Source organism: Lates calcarifer, linkage group LG9, assembly GCF_001640805.2.
Source record: "Lates calcarifer isolate ASB-BC8 linkage group LG9, TLL_Latcal_v3, whole genome shotgun sequence".
NCBI classification, from domain to species: Eukaryota; Metazoa; Chordata; class Actinopteri; family Centropomidae; genus Lates; species Lates calcarifer.
Window position 1 is genome coordinate 7052879 of NC_066841.1, and position 21748 is coordinate 7074626.

The window sequence follows — 21748 nt, forward strand, 5'->3', positions numbered from 1 at the left end:
GAGGAGGGAGACAGAAGAAAAAAGGTGACCCGTTCTGAAGGATTCAAGGAGATGACAATGGTTTAAAGTGGCAAAAGGAGAATCTGGCATTTGATAGTTTATTTAAAGTACAAATTTTAAATATGAAAACACATAACATAGCAAAGATGAAAATATTTAATGATTTAGTGGGCGTATAGTATATTTTCACTGGTCTGTTTACAACCAACTAGATGGAGCTCAAGAAAACAGCAGCAAAATTAATTTATTTATAGATGTTTGTTCATGATGTTCTGACAGCAATGACAGTTTTACTGTTTCCAAATATGGCAGAGACACATAACAGAAATCGTGATGTGCAAAAACAATGCAGAAATTACACATTGTCTTTGTCTTTTATAAACTTGAATTAGGCATCACAGATACATCAAACTGATACTAAAGATAAGACAGAGGTTAAACAAAAGGAAATCACTGTAAATCTACCATTGCCCATAATTAATTCTCTTTTCTGCCCTCTGCAGCTAAAATAAGGCCAAAACCTCTTCATTTTTAAAACCATACCTGGAGTTATTTTGTTGTTCAACTCTTAGCAGCTGTTATGTTGCTGTGTAAACATGGTTATGCAATGTAATGAGTGGGTATGTTCCATTTTAAACTGAATTAAACTACGTCCTCCTCCAAATACATTTTTACGCAAGGCTGAACTTCATTTAGAGAAACATACGTGGAAGGTTTACAAAACCCTTAAAATGCTGAGGTTTAAATTCCTCATAGTTACAGGAACGACTTTTGACATGCAGCCCCGTTCACTGCAAAATGTTTTTCAGTGTCTTGCTGTTGCTGTAAAGAGCAAACAATTTCAGCGTTCCACTGAGAGTATGATGGGTAATGAGCCTTTTCCAATAGTGTGTCTTAAAGGTTAAACTGAAAATTAACATTCATTCCAATTTACACTCTGCTTGCAATGGCAAAAAGTCCTTAACCCTGGAGGAATTTTGTCATCTTTTATGTCGTGAGAAGACTGAGGCAACTCACTAGCAAAGGGACTAACAGGAAACACACACAAGCAAACACACACCTAAACGGAAGTCCGGGTGGATTCCTTCTGGTAAGTCCCTTTGATTGGCAAATTGTTATTAGATCATTTACTACAATGGCCACCCACTCTCTCTCACACACACACACAGTCTGATGTGGAGGCATGTCCAGGGTGAAGAGGCAATGGGGGAAAGATAAACAGAAATGTTCTGTAACTTCTGCTCCTCTGTTTGGTGTGTTTTCTGTACAGGGAGTCTGTTTACTGTCCAAACACAGCTCTGCCTCTCTGTCCATCCGTCCGTCAGACAGTCGCAGATAAGATTCCCAACATCCACCAGCCAGAAGGAGGGATCAGTATTAGACAATACCACCCCGAAATACTGAAGAGGAAATTCAGGGAAACAGGCAATTACAAACACATATGGAATGAGTCTGAAGTCAGAAATCTCCCCACAAAAATCCAACGCTGCCCGGGATGAAACGCAGTTATACACAACAAATTTGCATTGACAAATATGTTTTTGGGGGAAATGTATTTTGCACCCTGGTAATATTTTGTTCCAATTCCATCCCATTCCATTTAGTCCTAAGTTCTTACACACTGAGAGGAAAGAGGAGCATGAGGTGGACTGCTGAGAATACAGACCAGGACTGGTTGATTAGACAAAATGTTTGGAAACTGGAAAGAGTCAACGCATCTCACCACAACAGTCTTTCTCTGAACTTCAAGTGCTTTGAGCTGACTAAACATACCAATAAAAATGGTAATCATGCTTTGAGTTGCTCATTCACTGATATTTATGAGACAATTGGGTTTGAACTTAACATTTCTTGCAGGTGGAGAGGTGATCATCTAAACTTTATTTTCACTCTTGATTCATGTGTTTGCAAATCCAAGTTACATAAACCCAGATATGTCCATATCCTGGTTATTACATACAAAAGTATCCTACATCTATTATTTATGGGGTTATTTAACACAGACAGTCCACATTAATAAACATCATCAGTCTTCCCTGGATGGATGTTACATAGCCAACCTAAAAACATGAAATCAAAACAGTTCCTGAGATTGAATGTCTCACAAAATGCATACATACTATCTTCGGTACACAGGGTATCTGCATAAGTATTCAACTTGTGTTATTGTGCGTAGTGGTCTGAAAAAATTGAACGATAGTGGTGGCAGCAGCTTCTCTTTGGAACCTCAAGTCTCAAGTCAACAGCAAACCTCTGCCAGCAACAGCTGTTCCTACTGCCTTGAGGAAGATTAGAAGTTTATTGAGTTTATTTTAATTGAATTGTCATGCAGAAATCCTTAAATAGATCCTCTTCCAATTGTATTTTTTCATGTATTGCTCTTTATAAGGCAGAGCAAAACTCTGCTTATCCCAGAGATCTGACCCCATGGATGGCATTATGTGAAAACTACATGCATCAACTTTGCGTTGGATTAAGACGAAACCTGCATTAATTCAGTCATAAACAAATACATGGTTACATTTAGCATCATCAGATTAATACTTCCCTTAACCTTTGGGGGCACTTTGGATTCAGTTTCATCCTGCAGCTTAAGACTGATTCACATCTAAATTGACATGTACAGCTTCACCAAAACAGCATCACAGAACTGCTAGAACAAAGATGTTGTTCATAGTTCTTATCACCTCAAATTAATTCACATTCAGTTGAGGTACAGGTCACTTTGCTGGACCTACATATATGGTACTGTTCATAATCAAAACAGGAACATGTTATCCTTAAATCTTACCCGTAAGGCTGGGGCAGATGTTTTGACTACATATATCAGCTGATATATGATACTTGCACACTAAATATATAAGTCCAGTGCATGGTACATGTCTCTTGGACATTGAGTGTAACAGCTTTTAACCACAGGCATTGTGGCTTTAATTTGACAAGTCTCATCTGTACCATTAAAAACACTGAAACAGCTATTTTTCCCCCCACAACATTCCCAGGTTTGAAAAAAAAAAAAATGGGGGAAGAGAGTATTGGAACTTTCCCACAAGTTGAATCAGATCTTATAACATCACTTTCATGAAACTGCAGGGCTAACACTTTAGTCCAGAGATAGTTTAGTGGTTAACTCCCACCAGAGCTTTCCCTCCTGTGTCTCCTCTAATCTGTCTCTCTGTCTGCTTTTTCACTGTCCAAGTAGGAAAAAAAGAGGAAAAGGTGAGAAGGACTTCTCTTGCAGCACATGAGCATTTTGGTTATTTTCCATCATTTTGTGTACTTTGTGGGCAGTGAAACATTTTATGATGCTGTGTCAGCTGTCAATTATGATAAAAATGAAAAACTTGTAGAGAACAGTGAAAATGCATGCTCAGAGAGGGAGAGAGAGGGAGAGAGAAGAGAAACATCTTGTAGTATTTTACTAATTCGTCTCATGGGAAGTTTTAAATATGTGGAAAATGTTTGTTTCTATTCTGAGTTTATAAGCGGTAAATGGACCTTAACTGAACCACAGGGAAGAGAACAGCAGAACTGATGTATACTGAAATTTTAAACTCAAGACTTTCATGACTTGAAACTCTTGGCTCGGGCATTTTTATGCCTTTATTTCATATGAAAGGTGGGGAAAGAGAGAAGAAAACAGTCCGACCAGTTTGGAGTCAAACCAGTGACTGCTGAGGACCCAAAAGTTATGCACCCTAAACATTTGGCTATCGGGTCTCCCTGTACGTGACACCCATTTCTGACACTATTTATGGTCTGCATTTTTCAGCAATGGCCCTTTGATGTCTTCACATTACCTCTGTACATAGTAATTTTCCTTGTGCCTGAGTGGCGGAGTCTGCCATCTCTGCACTGTATTTAAACTGTTCTTACATATAAAAGGGATTTAGATAAAAACGCAACAGCATGTTAACCAAACATAAATTTATCTTATGAATTGAATCACTATTCACTCACTCACAGCTGTATCAGAGTTGTATTACACTAACACAATAAGTGGTGGCTTTTATTGCGAAGAACCTACATCAAACAAAATGTATTTGTCACTACAATTTTTTTCTTAAAAAAAAAAAAGAAAGATATTAAAAAATAATACCACCCAACTACATTTCAGTACTATTAAAAGCATTCATATGTTATATTTTCTTTAATCCACAAACTCAAGATCTTTCAGTGGAAATGTATGATTTCCCATGTAGCAGCTCGCAGACAAAAAGGCAAGTTAAAAACAGCCCAGTACAGGTCATATATTTAGCTTACTGTTCATAACTGCATCTGGCATCTATATACTGCCAGATTTGCGCTTATCTGTCAGTTAGTTTGATCTGTGGCTGAATTCCAGTCTGACAAATTGAAACAGTGGATCAAAACACACATCAAAAAGCTCCACGATCAGATCGTGAGAAAGGAGGAAATTTGGCCTCCATGATCTGATTCTTAAAGGATTTTAGTTCTTTTTTGGGAAAGAGGAGGATTTTAACTGACAGCAGACATTTCAAATGAGGTTTGAAAACGATATTTGTTGTTCTATTTTTTGTTTATGCAGTTGTTTGTGTATGTTGGCCGTTTCTGCTACCTCTGGCTGTGTGGTGTCAACAGTTTTTACTGCTTGAGGCTATTTATTGTTTTCTGATGGGAAGCAGTCCTTTTTCTCCTTTCCAATGATATGTGGATTTGACTCCAAAAAACAGTTTTGCATTTTTTAAGAAAACATGAAACATCATTACAATAAATTTAATGACAAAACATTGTCATTACATTGTCACAGTCCATGTCGAAAAATACAGATAAAATGCATGTCTTTTGCGAGGGTAAAAATCTTTGGTACAATCCTACTGTTGCTGTCAGAATGAAAAATCATACTTCAGGCAGCCTTACATATTTCCACTTCGTGCATTACTCTCAATTACAAAAATTCCCTGACTCCCTCTCAGGCGCAAAACAACTTCATTATCCTGCAAGTCACTGGGGCGAAAACATCATCTGATCCGTAACGTGACCTTAAGAGAGATCGACATGAGATAGATGAGAGGTTTGTGTTCCTTTAATTTTGCGTTGATATCTTTTCAGGGACATTAAATAATCAAATTTCACTCTTATCTCCTTGATTTCAGAGCTGGAAGGAGTGAGGAAGCACTGATGGGGAGGGATGATAAGGCATGTTTTCCCACAGGAACACTGAGGAGCAGGGCGGCGAGATGTGGTGGCGGTACTAGCCTGAATGGTACAAGCATGCCTGTGACCGAAGGGTCACAGTTACAGATCCCTTGACAAGTTGGTCACATAATATTGGTGGAGCTGGTTTTACTCTTTCTTCATTCACTTACTACTGTCTGGAATTCTTCTTGGAAAGCCATACTGATGAATAACACATTTTAGCCCATTAACTGCAAACTGTGTACACTTCACATCGCTACGACCATTTTGGGAGTTTCAGCCTGAACACATGGGGTCACACACAAACTGACTAATGCCAAACTAGCTCTTACTTTTATTCAATTAAATAAATAACCAAGAGTTTTTCCTATCTTCACACACCTCCATGCACACATAGAAAGAGAACAACAAGTACAGACTAGAGCATTGCTTGGACAGCTCCAGTACTCGAGGGAAATTCATCAGCTAGTTGGCAGTGTGAATTCATTCTGATACCCCAGAATCTGGGCCAGTAAGGCTTCAGTGTTTCTAGTGCAACAAATATGTTGGACAGAACAACTGGAAATCAAAGGATGCAACTTGGGACCCAAAATCCAACTTGTGAATGATACAGCTCTGCTGCTGGGTTGCTTGATCAGTCTGTGTTTATGACTGGCTAGATGTGGTTTTTATGATTTAGGAGCACCTGAACTGACCTGAACTGTGCTGACATGTGATCTCGTGAGCACAACAAATACCTAAACACAGAAACAGGAAGCAGAAGTGTGACCACTCAGCTTTTCCCATGGTAAACAAAAAGACATTTGTGCCAGGTATCACCCTGTCATTTGTAAGTCTGATTTGTTTTTGTTTTGACATGTAAGATTATGAATATCATATTGGCCACTCAACCAGATTAATAATACATCACAGGCTTTTAGAAACAATATGGCTCCCTCCTCCCTGACATTTGTTTTCACACCTGGCGGTGAATGCATAAGATCTGCTTCTTGCATCCAGGTCCATCTAATTTCGGAGGCAGATATTTGTATCAAAACCCAGTGTCATTCCGAATTGAAGGCTATCATATTTCTCCGGGACTAAACAGAATCAAACACCACACAGTGGAACATCAAAAGACGCAACAGAGCACCAGCTTATGAATGTACAGTGCACTATAGTTAATCAAAAAGCTCTGGGTGGACTGAGCATTCACACAGTCCACAAACAAATGAGAAAATCCCAAAATAAAAAGTGATTATGATTGTAGTTTAATCAGTTTAGTGTTATTATGTGTGGCGCCTCATACCTGAAGCTCATTAACTTCACATCTCAAGAGATAACAAGGTTCCTGAGCCAGATTCATTCGTCCTCTAACATCAAACTGTGTTCTGAGAAACCCGAGACGCTCAACTGGAGTGTCTTTGCCTCTCTGAAATGAAAAACACAGAAGACACAGTGACAAATGTGAACGCAGGTGTTGAATCTTCACTAAGACTACATTCAGATGGCTTAAATATTAAAAGCTGTGGCACTTCAGAGAACAAATTCTGCCCCACAAACGCCTCACTGGTGTCCTGTGGCCCCTTTATGAGCGTGAACTGGGTTTCTAGGACAGAAAATCCTCTGTGTTGCATGTTTGGCTTTCTGGTGTTTTGCTGCGGGTGAATGTGCAGCCACTTTGAAGAAAAAAAAAAAAACATGCAGTGAGCTGAGACCACAACAGAGCTTATGATAAGCACAGTCTTTGTTGCATGCATAACATACCATTTTCATTTGCATCATAATATCTGGTGCTTTATGATTTGATCACTCATGTCACACAATGCTGAAATGATACTCCTAAATCTGAGTAAATCTTGAAAAATGAGAACAACAAAAAAAAGTTAAAATCATACTTCATATGGCTACACAGTTCACTGGGATGAGATCAGTTTAATTATTTAGTGTGGTCCTGCTTGTGCTATATGCCAATATTGAATTTCTTATAATGGATGTTATATTAATTTTCTCCACAACACTAGACTCCAGTGCTGTCTCTGTGTGCCTGTGCAGACTCCCATCATATATACTGAGCGCTGGCTTTAAGAAAACAAAGAAAATCCCTTCCTTTCTCCAAACAGAGCTTGTTTTGTTAGAGAAGAATGAAAATGATTTCATCTCACTGAGGTTTGGACCTGATCTCCCCCTGTCCCATTGAAGTTAAACCAGCTCACTTCCTGCTCAAAGATGGGCTACCAGATAGAGATGCTGCTTCTATTTTAGACTATGTATGTCTGTATGTTTGCATATGTCTAAGTGTGTGTGGCATCAAAATGAAAGATCGATTGCCTCTTATTTGCATAGTTTAACATCATATCCCTTTTCTTAGATGAAATCTTGTCCACGCATTGAACCTAACTTTATCCTCATGTTAACTTTAACTCATGGCAAATTATTAGTGAATATGATATAGGCAAATCTTCTCTGGTCCTGTTTTTAGGTTTGTGTTGTCTCCATATTCTATATTTCAAACTTATTTACTATAATTTCAGTAAAATGTACCAAACCTCAAAGCCTGTACCAGTGGTATTGTACTTTTTTTTTTTTTTTTTTACTTCATTAAGTAAAGGGTGATCACTGTTGACTATTAATTAACTATTTTCTGCACTAGTTTAAGATTAACGATGAGACTGATTTTCTACTAGAAAACAAACTTTTACAAAGACTTCAATCTGGCAAAATGAACATCACCTAGGGTTTTATTTGCGGTGCATTCAAGGACGCCTAGATGTTTATTCAGAGTTGGCTGCTATATTTCTTGTTTTTGTCATGTCTATAATGATAAAGTCTATTATGTAATTGTAAGTGTTTATTAATGTATTTGTCAACAATTTGAACCCATAACTGGTGAATTGACATCTACATTGTAGTGTGTGAACCTTTTATTTGGTGGTTATACACAGTGCTGCTCATAAATACTAACTGAAAGTGTTACAGAGGCATGTAATGAGGCCGTATGTCTCCTCTTCTCTCAGCTGTTCTGTGAACAAACAGAGGACAGTGAGTGCAGTATTGGCTCTGATCACTAATGACTCACAGCAGCTCAGTGCTGTTTGTAAGTAATCCTAAGGCATGAACCATGTGCGTCACATGCATTAAACAAGATGAACATGATGGCCAGGATACAGTACAAATTTAACCAAGGTTGATGTAGTGTAATGACACAGTCTCATAAACTGTCTGGAAAGTTGTAATTAAAATATGCACAAGCCTGAGATCTTCACTTATCGTGAGGTTCATTGACATAAATTCTTATGTAAATTGTGAGTTCCCAACCAGTTTCATGCAGCAAAGACACATTTTTCAGACTTTAAATTTGGGGAAAAGACAGCTCTGGTGTTGGATCAGACAAGAGTCAGACAGGAGTACTTGATACCCTGATACCCCGAGTTTGAGTAACAGCATTGGTATTAGAGGAGAAATACCAGTGCCTTTTTTTTTCTTCTTTTTTTTTTCTTGTCTTTAGTCCATAAAGTATAATAGTGAAAAGCCATTCTGTCTTTGCCACGAAGCTCCTCCATCTGAGGTTTAGTCAGTCTTTCTCAATGATTCAGAAATCCAATCGCTCTATCTATTTATACCCGCAAGTGACGGCTGTTTTTATTTAATAAAACTCAATTATGAGGTGATCGACATGCAGCCTAGCCCAGAGTTTTATCTGGCTGCACCAGTAATGTTGGACCAAGCTCTGAGGACCACAGAACGACTGGGCAATCACTACTGTACGCCTCAGAAGGGCTGAATCGAGAGCCAACTGGACTTGGTTGTAGATGCCTCTTCAGTTCAGACTGGTGGGAAGTTTCAGGTAAAAACCTAATGGCCCCACAGACCTGGTTGGGAATCCCTAGTCAGTCAGAACTAGAGAAATCTCTTGGATCAGAGGTGAAATGTCTTCAAGTATCTGAAAACAAGGTTCAGTTGGCACTTGATTCAACCCTTCTTGGATAACCATGACCTGGATGACAAAAAACACCCAACTACGTTTCCATCAATCAAACACACATACAATTGCAAACACAGGCAATCATGTCAGTTGCTATAACTTAAATATGAAAAACAACACAGTCCAGATTCAATCTTTTGGCAAAAGCTGAAACAGTTGGAAGCTGTTTGCAGCCAAAATCTTTCTTGAAAGCGGCAGAAGAACATCAGCACTGATAGATTATGGCAGATCTGACAACGAAGGAGACGCCTCGCTTCAAGCTGCCCATCATCTTCCATTGTTCCATCTTAGGATGCATTCACGCTCTCTGCAGACAGGCTGCATCAAACTAATATCTGATGGAATCCTGATCTATCTGAGTATCTGAAGGTCACTGGTTTCTGAAACCCCAGTTTCACAAGGCAAAAAAAGAGAGAGTTGTCATATTCATGAGACTTCTCAGGAGATAGACCCAGAAAAAATGGCATTTGGCATACTTTGTACAATGCCAGATACACAGCACACCTTCTCTTATCTGAGTGGAACATGATGAAATAAAAGCTAATAGGGCCAAAAACATGTGCAGAAGCTGTAAATCAGACTTAAACACAGAAATATCAACCTAGCAACCATGACTGAATAAATGAGGTTTTGTCACACTACATATGAATTAACCATTATTTGAAAACAACCACTGTCTATTCTAGAAACAATGGCTGATGGTATGATGATGGTTCTTTACATTCCAGATGTCGTATTGGTCTCAGTTTTTATTTTTTCTTTAAACATACAGACATTTTTCCCCAAAGACATAAATCTTTTTAGAATTAAAGGCTGTCAGATGTAATTCTGTCTCATCTGTCAAGTACATTAGAGTGAAATCAGTCTGTGACTTGTTTGATGACTAACCTGGGAGTTCAGAAAAACTGTTCACCAATTTCTCCTACCTGCTCACCGTTGCTAAGGAAACACAAAAGTATAAAAACACTCAGGGCAAAACAATTTTTTTTTTTTTTTTTTTTTTTTTTTTTAACAAAATCTCTATAAATGCCTGGTTCATTGGAGGGCTTACATCACGCAGAAAATTGCACACAGGCAGTAGAGAATCTGGAAGAGGAAGGTAAACAAGAAGTACTCTTTCTGTCCTAATGTGCATTTTAGCAGAACTCGTGACCGCGAGAGTCGAGCATCTCAGTGGCTGGGTGGCAGAGGGCCGTGTGAATGTGTGTAGTGGTGTGAGAAACAGGCTGTGGCAAACATATGTCGTCCAACTTCCCCCTACAAATAAACAAAACAAACTTGAGAACATTGAACAGTGTATGCATCCTGATACTGAGGAAGTGTAATGAATGAAGTATGACACATGCTAATCAAATCTCTGAAATGACCCTGTCTGGCCTTGCCCTCAGTCCCTCGGGTCTGCATCTCCTCACATGTAGGTTGCTGTCAGCCTGGTGGTTACAGTCGAATCATTAAACATTTTATTGAGATTAAAACTTTAGGGGAGGCATAAAGTATGAAAATTATTCATAAAATAAGTCCATGGCAAATGAAATAGAGCCAAGATTTGGGTATGGCTAGGCAAATGAAAACAACACACTTCAGGTTTCATTTATTTTCACTGTTTGCAGTATTTCCTGTTTTATTTTGGTATCAGTGACCTACCCTCTCATTTCAGATCCTGCTTCCTGCCCTTGTGTGTTTCCAGCTGCTGTGATTGTTTGCCCCGCCCTAATGTGTTGCACCTGTGTCTACCCTCTCCCAGTGTACTTAGTCTCCGTGCTCCCTTCTCCACTCGCTTAACCACTCACGAAATGAAATGTAACTTTTGGTGAGAAATCCAGGGAAAAGTGTCATATGTAAAATTTAAACACGCAATCCCTGCCATCATGTCCTTATTACTGAACTTGTGTTTCACCGCTGTGCCCTTTAGATTGAGTTTCTCTTTCTCAGAGCAATTTCTTCCCCATCATTTATCTAACTGTACATTTTACGACCTATAAAACACAGCAATGGACTACCAGACATCCCTCATATACACACACACATACACTCAGATAGCAACAGTTTATAGTTCATCACGCAACGAGGGGCAGTAAAGTCATATTTAATGTTTGGCGTGCAGGGAGAGGCTACCGAAGCTCTAACTGAGAACACGACATCCAAACAGTTTCCTAGAAAACAATTTAACTGAGTTGAACTGAATTAAACCTCCATTGCTCCTTTGGGGGGAAATTTGCTCTGCAGATGGAGTTTAAAGTAAAAACACATGATCAGAACAGTGACAATAAATGAACAAACAAATCCTAAGAATGCCTGAACCTCATCCCCAAATTTAATATCAACCCTGCACAATGTATGCCCACTGCCTGTGTTTATGTCAGATTTAAACTGAGCCTTTCTATCATCTGCATTAGACATGAGTCGGTTATTTTTCTCTCTTTTGGGCAGACTGAGAAATGAAAGTATGTGATTCACCTGAAGCTAAAACAAGGTCAGCAGTTAAAGATTGACCAGAGACTTCTGGCAACTACGTCACCACTAAAACTCAATTGCACTGTTGTAAAGTTGGACATATACTCTATTGGGACATATGGGAATTGTTTCCAGCAAGTTTCCGACTCTGATGTTCACGAAAATTAAAAGCAGTAACGAGATCAACAAAAATGACAGGAAATAATTGAAACAAACGCAGCACGAAATGCAACGAAGCCAACATTCCCAGAACGGTTTGGACTGTTTGCAGGTGTGATCACACTCGTGCTGTTGGTGACATGAACTGGGAAAGGTGTAGAGTGAACCAGCTTTAGCAATTCAGAATAGAGATTGAGTCTTCTCACAGAATGATGGGAAACTGTGATAGCATGAGTCCTCAGAAGCCCCATCAGAGCCCTGGCAAGAGATCTGATGCAAAGTTCAATTGTAATGTTTTAACGCTGAAATAAAGTTAGGGCTTATTTTCCTGGTCGTTTTTTTTTAGCAGTGGCACTCCGTCAGGCCAACAGTCATCTGAGGTGAAGTTCTGCAGGAGATCTGGCTCCCTCTTGTTCCTGCCCTGATTTTGAAGACTGCAATGAAACAATCCCTAGGTTAAGAGGAAATAAAGACAGTAGCCTGAGTGTGCATGTTGTCTGTAATATACAGTACTGTGCTGTCGCATTTTAATGTATCATAAATTATTTTAAAACAAATCCAGCTCTTGTTTGAAAGCCTGACTACAGTAAATGCTAAACTGAGTCTGAGTTTCAAGTCAGCGAAATATCACACAGAAGGTCCTCAATGCCCAAAATCATATTTAAGGACGAGAAACAAAGCAAGGCTTTTGTCCCTCTCAGAAAATAGACCACCTTAATTGAATTTCAAAGAGCTGATTTGTCCAGGTGGGTCCATTCTCGTGGTTCAATTTGTCACCAAGGAAACTATGTTTGTATTACAGAGGAGAGTGAAGCCATAGCTGGATGGAGAGACTGCGGGAGAGATGAGTTTCATTTAGGATCACAGATGAGTTCAGAACACCCAAACCAAGTAAAAAACGGAGGAAGGAGGAGGTGTGACAGCAGTGGAACAGGAAGCAATCAGGACAACAGTCTGGGTTTTGGCATTTTGATTATGTTGCTTATTCATTATTATTCAGATGTGACAGTTTTTCAAGTTTTATTCTCTCAATTTCTTTCCTTTCTTTGGTCTTTTATTCTAAAAAATGTATGATAAACATCATCAGAAAGAACGGAAGAAAGGTAGGGACACCCTGGAGAGCCAGTGATCAACAGAGACCTTTACTGCACATAATCCCTCTCTTTCTCTTCCTTACGTATTGTCTCAATTTGGCAAAAATACCAGAAATCATCTTTAAAAAAATCTTTCCATCTGATTTTTTTTTTTAAGATAATCACAAGCACATTGGTAAAGAGAGGGCAAGTAGCAGACTGGAAATGGAGAGAAAAGAAAGGTGATTATAGAAACAAGACAAACATTTCACACCAGTGTTCAACAAAAAAAGAATCAAAGAAACAAAAGATAAAAATCTGAGAGAAAAAAAAACAGAGAGAGAGAACAGAGAGGAGCAGCTGGAGAATTTTAGGTTTCAATCAAACAATAATAAATCATACAGGTCTCATAATAAATCACAGAGTGGAGTGTTTACACTTCTCTGGCCTGTCTGTCTAAACTAAGTGTCTGTGGTCGATAAAACAAGCTTTTTTCCACCAGTGGCCTGTTTCTCATTCATACATTTACACACCTGCAGAAAGTGATACAGCCTGTTCAACCATAATCTGAGCAGGAGGAGCTGAAGCTTGCAGAGATAGTCACCAAGGTTTGGGTAGTTTTTGATTTTTGAGGCTGTTCTTCTCTAGCATCTTGCAACAAATACGGTCTCTGGTCTGGTTTCTCGTCCAGCACATTTCATTATACTGTTGACCTGGCATTAACCTGCATATGACTAATGAAACTGAACTGAACTGTCAAACTCTCCTGATGATGTGAGGAGTAAATTAACCAAATAAATGTTAATTTCAAAAGCTAAGACTTCAAGTCCTGGGAGAGTTCAAATTGACCTGCAATTTGCTTATGAAGATTTGTGACATGACTTGCCCAAAACTTCTCTGTCTCTTATCAATCACATGATCTACAATTACTATTAACAGATTAAAGGGGTCCTGCACTGGACTTAGTATTGTATTTCTATAAAACTATGAAACCTGGGAGGAAAAAATGGTGAAAATCAAAGCCACAGAGGCCAAAATACCATAATCTTTAGTCCCTGGAATGGGCCAGGCCCCAAGAACCATGGGTCCATCCCATCATGCAACTTGGTAGCATCCTCTTGCTCCCTGCCTGCATCCCTCAAACTTTAAGTCTTTAACACAGCTTTTCTGTTAAATATCGCAGTCTCCAAGCCCAAGCTGAAATAACCCTGATGACATCACTATCTCTGAGACATTATACAGTGTATTTGTTTTAACACGCACAGCAGTTCTCCTCTTAGCCAGTGAAAAAATGGTGGAGTACCCCTTTAATATAACCCAGCAATCATCCACAAAGTGTTTAATAGGTTCCTGATTTTCTAACAGTAGCATTTCTACAGCTATTTTACATTGCATGTTTGCACTCGCTGCTCATTTATTTTCTTCTAATGCTGAATCCTCATGCACAGACTGAATTTCCCTACATGGAGCTGAAAGTTACATCTTATCTCAACAATCAAAATACAGAAGCATTCAGAATGGAAAAAAAACAGAAACAATTGCTTGAACCTGAAGAGCCACCCACCAACCATAGAGATTTCAAATTCTCCTGGTTACAAATCACTTAACAGCTGTGCTTTGCTTTGGCATTTATGCCAGAAATCTGCATCACATAACAATCACAGCTGATTGTACACCACTGCTTGGCTGTATTTATCGAATTCAACAGGACTTGTGGATCTCAAATGTGCAGGGCTGAAGGTGAACTCAGGCCAGATCACACTGAACCTGATTAACTGTTACAGGAAGAGTTTGACATTCTGAGCTGTAGCGTGTTATTTTTCTCACCAGACATATGACCCTTGGGGGGGGGGAACAAATTTTCATAATAGCACTTTGACTACCCTTAAATGTTTAACTACACTGTACTTATATAGGTAATTGTCCATAAAAGGTACAGGCCGCTAATTTGTAATCTCCGTGCACATGAAACTCTTTCACATTACACATTTCACTCTTTTGTTAAACTCACGCCCATACTTTTATTTTTGAGTTCAAGCTCACACATTCAGCCCACGCTGTTTTACAGTAGGTACTGATGTCAGCTGCTTGGGAAGAGGTGGAAGATGACAGAGCAGAGATAATCACAGAGAAACTACAGAGGACATGAGGAGAGATTAAACTTTGGATGAGTGGAGTCATCACTGTAGAAAAAGCAAATGTAGACAGAATCCACCACTGTGTTTCTGTATTGTTGTTGTTTTTTTTGTTTGTTTGTTTTTGTCTAATTCTACAGTTCTTGTGTTGAATCTGGTCACTGCCTCAGTAGCATTAGCATAAAGGACAGATGCTTATCATGACCTTGACGTTTCCATGTGACATTTAACACAAGATAAAGATAAAAGAATGAAAACATCACTGCAGAAATTCGATGTAAAGATTGATTCCACTCTCAATATGAAACGACCCTTGACTATCAGTTGGTCAGTTTGTCTGATCCATATAAATGTGTATATATGTGTGTGTAAATACTGTAAAACAAAGTTGTACAGTATCTTCTGCCTGGAATAACACAAGGACACAAGGGACGTGGCCATATTTACACAACAGCTTTAAACTGTTTGAGATAGCCTAGATGCCTTTTCTACTTTCTTTACCAGTGGGCACAACACAGGGTCTTTGTTATGACTCTAATCACAAACAAGTGTCTACTATCCACTGTTGGAACTGTGTGTGTCTACAGCGTGTGTGCATGTGTGTTTGTCTGTTTGTTGTTAGGACCACTCAGGAGAATGGCCTCAGGATTTTCATCGTGGAGAAAGATCACATTAATGCTGTTTCTTTCATGACCATACTTTGTCAGCAGAGTAGGAATTCACAATGAAATAATTGAAAAACGTATTGGTTTATCAAAAAAAAAGAGGTCAAAGATCAATAAGTTCTAGCCAGTTTTAATTTGCAATGACAAATTAAAATGGACCCACTACTCAGATTATTTGCACCCATGTAGTATATGCCCCAACAATTTGGCTATGGGGTCACCCCAGGAAGAGCAGCTTTGCATCCATTTTCATCTTATACGACCAGACTGGTTGTTTTGTGTGTATTTGCCTATTAATTCAAATATTATATGCTGCTGACTATTTTCCAGTGTTCCAGATTACTGTGTTGACTTTTTCTTCCACTGTGGGCAGTTACTGTTTTCAGATATTTTCAGTAAAATCACTTGACCAAGGATTAAAGTGGACAAACTACCCTTTCAAGCTCCAGCAAAGAAAATGAAAAACAGTGGCACTAACCACCACAGATTACAGTATGAGAAAAGTGGCAGAGAAAACAAGAAATGGTTGACTGAAAGCAGGAAAGCCATTCTAAAAACATATACTTTTTAAAACTATGCATTTCAATGTAAAGTATATGCAGTTTAGTTTCAGGCCTAAAACATACAGAAACATTATCACGATCATTTAAAAAACAAATCTGCTTTGTATCAGTCCAACAAATTGGCCTGCATGTACACAAACATATTCACACAACAATAATGAAGAGACAGACGACACTTGTTTGTAACTTTGAAAAATCACACTGCAGAGAAACCCCCACACAAACACATACACCATCCACACCGCCCACAGACGTCGCCTGAACGCCTCGAGCTCTCTGACAAAATAATTCGACAGGATTCCTCCAGTAATTTCAGTTTCCAGTATCCTGCCGGCTGTAATCTGATTGTCTGAGTCTGTTTTCTGTCCAACAGATTTTAAGAGAGGACATCAGATTGGAGTTAACACTGTTTGCCTTTCTGTTTCCTACACACACGGACAGAAACCCCGGAAAAATGCACACAGACTATACACACATTACAACAAAAACCACTACGACTGGAGCGGTGATATCAGGTCAACTTGTCTTTTCTACAAACTACAGACACACGCATGCACATGCACCATAGAACAAGGAAAGAACAGCTAATTGCTTTGTAGAAATCACTCAATGTATATATAATGTTAAGGGTATATACTGCACACGTGTCATGTGTACATGAGCCTGAAAAAAATAACAATCTCTCTCACATACCTTAGCTTGTACATATTTTGTATGAATTAATTTGTCAGCTGTGTGTCCATGTATGTGTGTGTAAAGTGTGTGTATGATTGCCTTTGTATCTCTCCGGTGGCGAAGTACTTGTGTTTAAATTAAACAGTGCAGACACAAGCAGGTCACCTCCTCCATCATCCTCCCCACTCGAAGGAGCTGAGAGCACAAACACAGACGTCAACTAAATCACCGCCATTAACGTCAACAGAGACCCTGCTGTAACCAAAAGGAAAAAAAAACAAAAACTCTTGGACTAGTATGTGATATTATACATACATTAAAAATACCAATCTGTAAAAAAGACAAATTTGGAAAAATTCTATCCATTCTTCCTGAACTTCATATTACTCTTTAAACACTTCAGATGACTCAGGGCTCCAAATAACAACTCACTACTCCATGGACAAATGACTTAAGATGATTCATAGCTTTAGAAGCAAAGGTTTGCTTTCAAGCTAACAAGCATTTAGTAAAAGTGGGTCAGTTTTTTTTTTTTTGTTTGTTTGTTTTTTTTACTGAGGGCTTTACAAAGACATCAAATACAGAGACAATAAAGTTGAACATCAGGGATAATACTGGATAATAATGGAATAGTACCTGAGATCAGATATTTACCAGGTAATGTTCAACATGTTAGTTCAGTGTTTTAGCATTCTAACACTTGCTAATAAGCACTAAACACAGAGCATAGCTAAAGCTGACTGGAATACACTAAACACAGGGTACAGTTATGGGAATGTCAGCACTTTTTGGAAGTGATAAACCAAACTTATCCAGTATGTAGGGAAAAATGATGTCTCAACAAATTAAATAGCAGTTAATAATAGTTATAAGTGTTGACATATTTCAGTCTGATCCAAAGTGGTGGATTAACAGGCTGACGCTGCTATCACTAGAGCAAGCTTGGATAAAAAATGCATCATTACAACAAAAGCCTAATTAAAATATATTAAGACTTTAGTTTCAAGTCACTACTTAATCAGAGTGCTACCTAAATTGCTAAACTAAATATCAAGTTCCTGTCTGTGTTGCCTTATTTCTTCATTTACCATCTCACCCAGCTACAACTGGTCCTTATTACTGTTCAGGCTCACAGTTTAAGATAATAATAGAAAATAATCTGAATGTTTTCAAAAACATGCTGTGTGTATGTCAAATTCTGGATCACAGCCTGAGTGTTATCTTTAAAACATATATTACCTCATGTTTCCTGAAGGGAGATGAGACAGAAAGAAATGTTTTCTATCGCAGCTCACAAGCAGACTTCATATCCATAGTAGGAGTTCATACACACAACAAAACTGTAACTGATTTGACTATTAAATTCATTTTCGTTCATTTTCAAGTTTAAGTCCAGGACAGTTTTCTTTTTTCTAGTAAAATGTTCCATTTGCAGAGAACCACAGCTGCTTTGCCATAATGAACATTTATTTCTGGAGCAGCCACAGCATGTTCACATCTATTATTTACACATTAGGGCGTGACACATGGCCTAAATTAAAAATAATTACTTAATTCAAAGAAGATGATGGTAGCACCAAGTCATGATATTTTCTCTTGCTGCTGGTAGTGATGTACACCAATAGGCATTATGATCTACTTGATGCAGGAATTAATTATATTTAGTCAGTTATAGCCTTGAAGAAGGCAGCAAACTAATATATGCAGCAAATCAGTAATGTATACAGAATGCCACCTAGTAGTGATTTGTAAATGCAGTTCCCTGGTTACATTAATGAGACTTCAAAATTCTCAATTTCCAGAGGAACAGAGCAACAAAACAAAATCTTGTTGTGGTTTCAAACTGGAAGACAAAGGAACATGTAGGGGTCAGATCTACTGCCCTCTTCTCACTTAATGGTGAAGTGCACCAAAGACAATCAAAATACAAGGAAAAAAGACTTTCTAATAAGCCACTGGCACTCAGTCGACCCTGACAAGAAGGTGGTGTACATCCATCTCTCTTTGCAGGGAGAGATAAATGGGGCTGGTTTCCTGCCCGAGGCCTTGTTTTCTCCTTTGACTGGACTTTTAACAGGAGGACAACACACACATACACACTCTCTCAGACCTATTTACATCCCTATACTCACACATGCATTTACTGAACTTCACACCAGATTTAAGGTACAGTGTCATTTTCGAGTGTAATATTACACAATCCTATATCTACCATGCAAAGTCAAGAGACTGACTTTATCTGTGAGTGTGCCAAACCCAACTGGAACTCAAACTATGATAGGAAAAAAAATTATCAGCCTCACTGGCTTCATGAAATTGAAGGAAAGATGGAGCAAATGTTGACAAAAATTGGTGCAAATGTGACTGTGACTTTACTTTACTTTACCTCAGTGCCATAGACGTCCCGTTGACCGACGCGGCAGAACACGCTCGGTGGGTTTGTCTGTAGGAGCAGCTCCCCTGCCGTGCATACCGCTCATCCCCACAGCAGAGGATCACCAGAAACGCCCTCCGAAACGCCCGGTTCAGAAAGGCATACAGGAACGGGTTCAGCCCTGAGTTAATGTACCCGAGCCACAGCCAGGCTGTCCACAACTGCCAGGGCACTGAGTAGTGAATGAAGGGGTCCACCACGTTGGTGATGAAGAATGGTGCCCAGCATAGGCAGAAACAACCCATTATAATTGCCAGTGTCTTTGCCGCTTTAGTCTCAACGCGCATGCGGCTATTTACTATAGGGGCCTGCTCTGAGGAGGAGGAAGTCATTGTTGTCCTAAGGCGGTAGTGCTCTGAGGGATCTGAGGAAGTGGAGGACCTCACAGTGATGACCGGAGCAGTTCCGGTAACGGGAGCAGAGCCGGCGCGCTGCAGTGTCTCGATCTGTCGTACGTGGGTCATGGCAGTGACGTAGATGCGTTGGTAGGCCAGGACCATGAGGGCCAATGGGACGTAGAAGGCCACTGCAGAACAGATGAGGGCGTAAGGCTGGTTGACCAGAAACACGCAGCTTGTGTCGTTGGACCCTCCAGTCAAGGCTCGCCTCTCCTCAATCTGGGAGGGAGAAGAGATGCAGACACAAAAATAGAAAAAAAAACTTATATTGATCAAAAATACACCAAGGTCAGAATTAGACATTAAGCTTGTCTATGTTACCTCATTTCATCACTATCATTCATGACCTCAACTTAAGGAAATAAATAAAGTTAAAGATTTTGGGAAACGCACCTTCTTTCCCAGAGTCAGAGTTCTTAAATGTGGAGCTCAAGGCGGGAGGTGGTTAGCCTAGCTTAGCATAAACACTGTAAGTGAAGGTAGCAGCTAGCACAACAGTAAAAGTCATGTTTACTTTTGTGCTAGTGTATGAATTAAACATGGCATATTTTAGGCATATTTTTGAGCTCTGGTGAGGCTACCTGCTATGCTAGGCTATAGAAAGAGGCAATATGTTAAACAGTGTTATGAATACTGTAATAACATGTATATATTATAATGTTTTATAAGTTCTTTTACTGCAAAAAAGAGGTTTAGCCTATCTGGCAAGCTGCCTATATATTTGACCTCAATTTAAAATATGAGTAGGTCAGAATAAATTGAAAATCATGCAGGTAGAGAAATGCCTCAAGCTGAGAAGCGAATTTATTCTCATCCCCTTGTATAGTAGTTGGGCTTGGGTACTGTTGAACTACCCTCTAAGCTCTGCGTGGTCATAAATTGGATATTTTGAGTAATGGAGTAAAGTGAAATCCTAACTGAAAAGCATCTAAAAACTATCTATATTACACAGATTAAATGCTTCTAGGTGTAAGGAAAAGAGAGGGCGGAGACTCCTCAGTTCCAAATCACTGTGTCACCAGGAGTGTGGCGCCTCATTCTTTCATTTGTGAGAAAGGAGCAGACACAGTTCAGACCAAGCAGACATATTGTGCCACATTATTTAATGTTATTTAATCGGTTCTTGTGGCTTTGTGACAGCTGCAGTGAGAAGAAGTTTGAGTTTCAAACAATTCCTTTTTGGGGCAGAACAAGAGTGCAGACATTTTTGAAAGAAAATGAGTGACTGAAGTGGAGGCAAACATTACTAAACAAAAAGAAACTAAAACCTGGCCTAAATGTGCAGACATAGGTCATTTCAAGTCCTTTGCAATTTTGTCTGTGACATATCACTTCAAGCCGGCTATTAAAAAAAGATTGTTGTTTGGATGCTGCCTGACTGAAAGACAGAGAAAAGAGCCGTGTGTTTCATTAAGTGAGGCTGAATACATTCATCTATCCCCCGTTTGCCTCTGGGAGTCCTGCAGCTCATTTCAAGGCAGGTCTGAAATAACCTCACGCCAAAACATATCCCTACCAGCAGAAAATGCTTGTTGAAGTGCTGTCTTTGCTTGCAGCAAGAGAGCCTCCACAGGGACTGGGATTGTTTTGTGATCACTGCATTACCGTGTCATTGTTCAAGGGATTGGAGACGTTATTAGAAACAGAGAATATTAGGTTGGAAAGGTTTCTGCTGTGTTTGCCCTCACAGAAAGAACATCTCTCTCTTCAGGCATTTGAGGGAGGTATATGAACTCTTCAGTGGGATACTTTGTTAAAATATACTATACATTTTGTTGATGAAGGATTGTAAATCTAATTTTTGATACTAATAATGTAACCAAGCTCATTACTAGCCCCCTCCTTAGTTTCTGATCTTAGCTACTAAGGACTCACAATATCCTCGATGCCAATGGCATTCCAGCTTTGCATGATGGGTAAGAAGGAGATGAATGTGGGGATGAGCCAGCAGCCGCTGAGCATCACTGCCACTCTCACTGGGGTCATCTTGTGTCTGTAGACCAGCGGCTGGCAGCAGATTGCGTAATACCTGGAATTACATACACACACACACACACACACTACTGTG

At 39.3% G+C, this 21748-nt stretch overlaps 1 protein-coding gene across 1 annotated transcript in view; it reads right to left on the reverse strand.

The window, feature by feature from the left end:
* Nucleotides 1–21748, reverse strand: part of si:dkey-247m21.3 (5-hydroxytryptamine receptor 4) — a 39206-nt gene that overhangs the window by 2597 nt on the left and 14861 nt on the right. Inside the window, exons 5-6 of the mRNA XM_018680648.2 lie at nucleotides 21556–21709; nucleotides 19235–19899 (exon numbers count right to left, since the gene is read on the reverse strand). Coding sequence (XP_018536164.1) covers nucleotides 19235–19899; nucleotides 21556–21709 — 819 coding nt within the window. The remainder of the gene's footprint in view (nucleotides 1–19234; nucleotides 19900–21555; nucleotides 21710–21748) is intronic.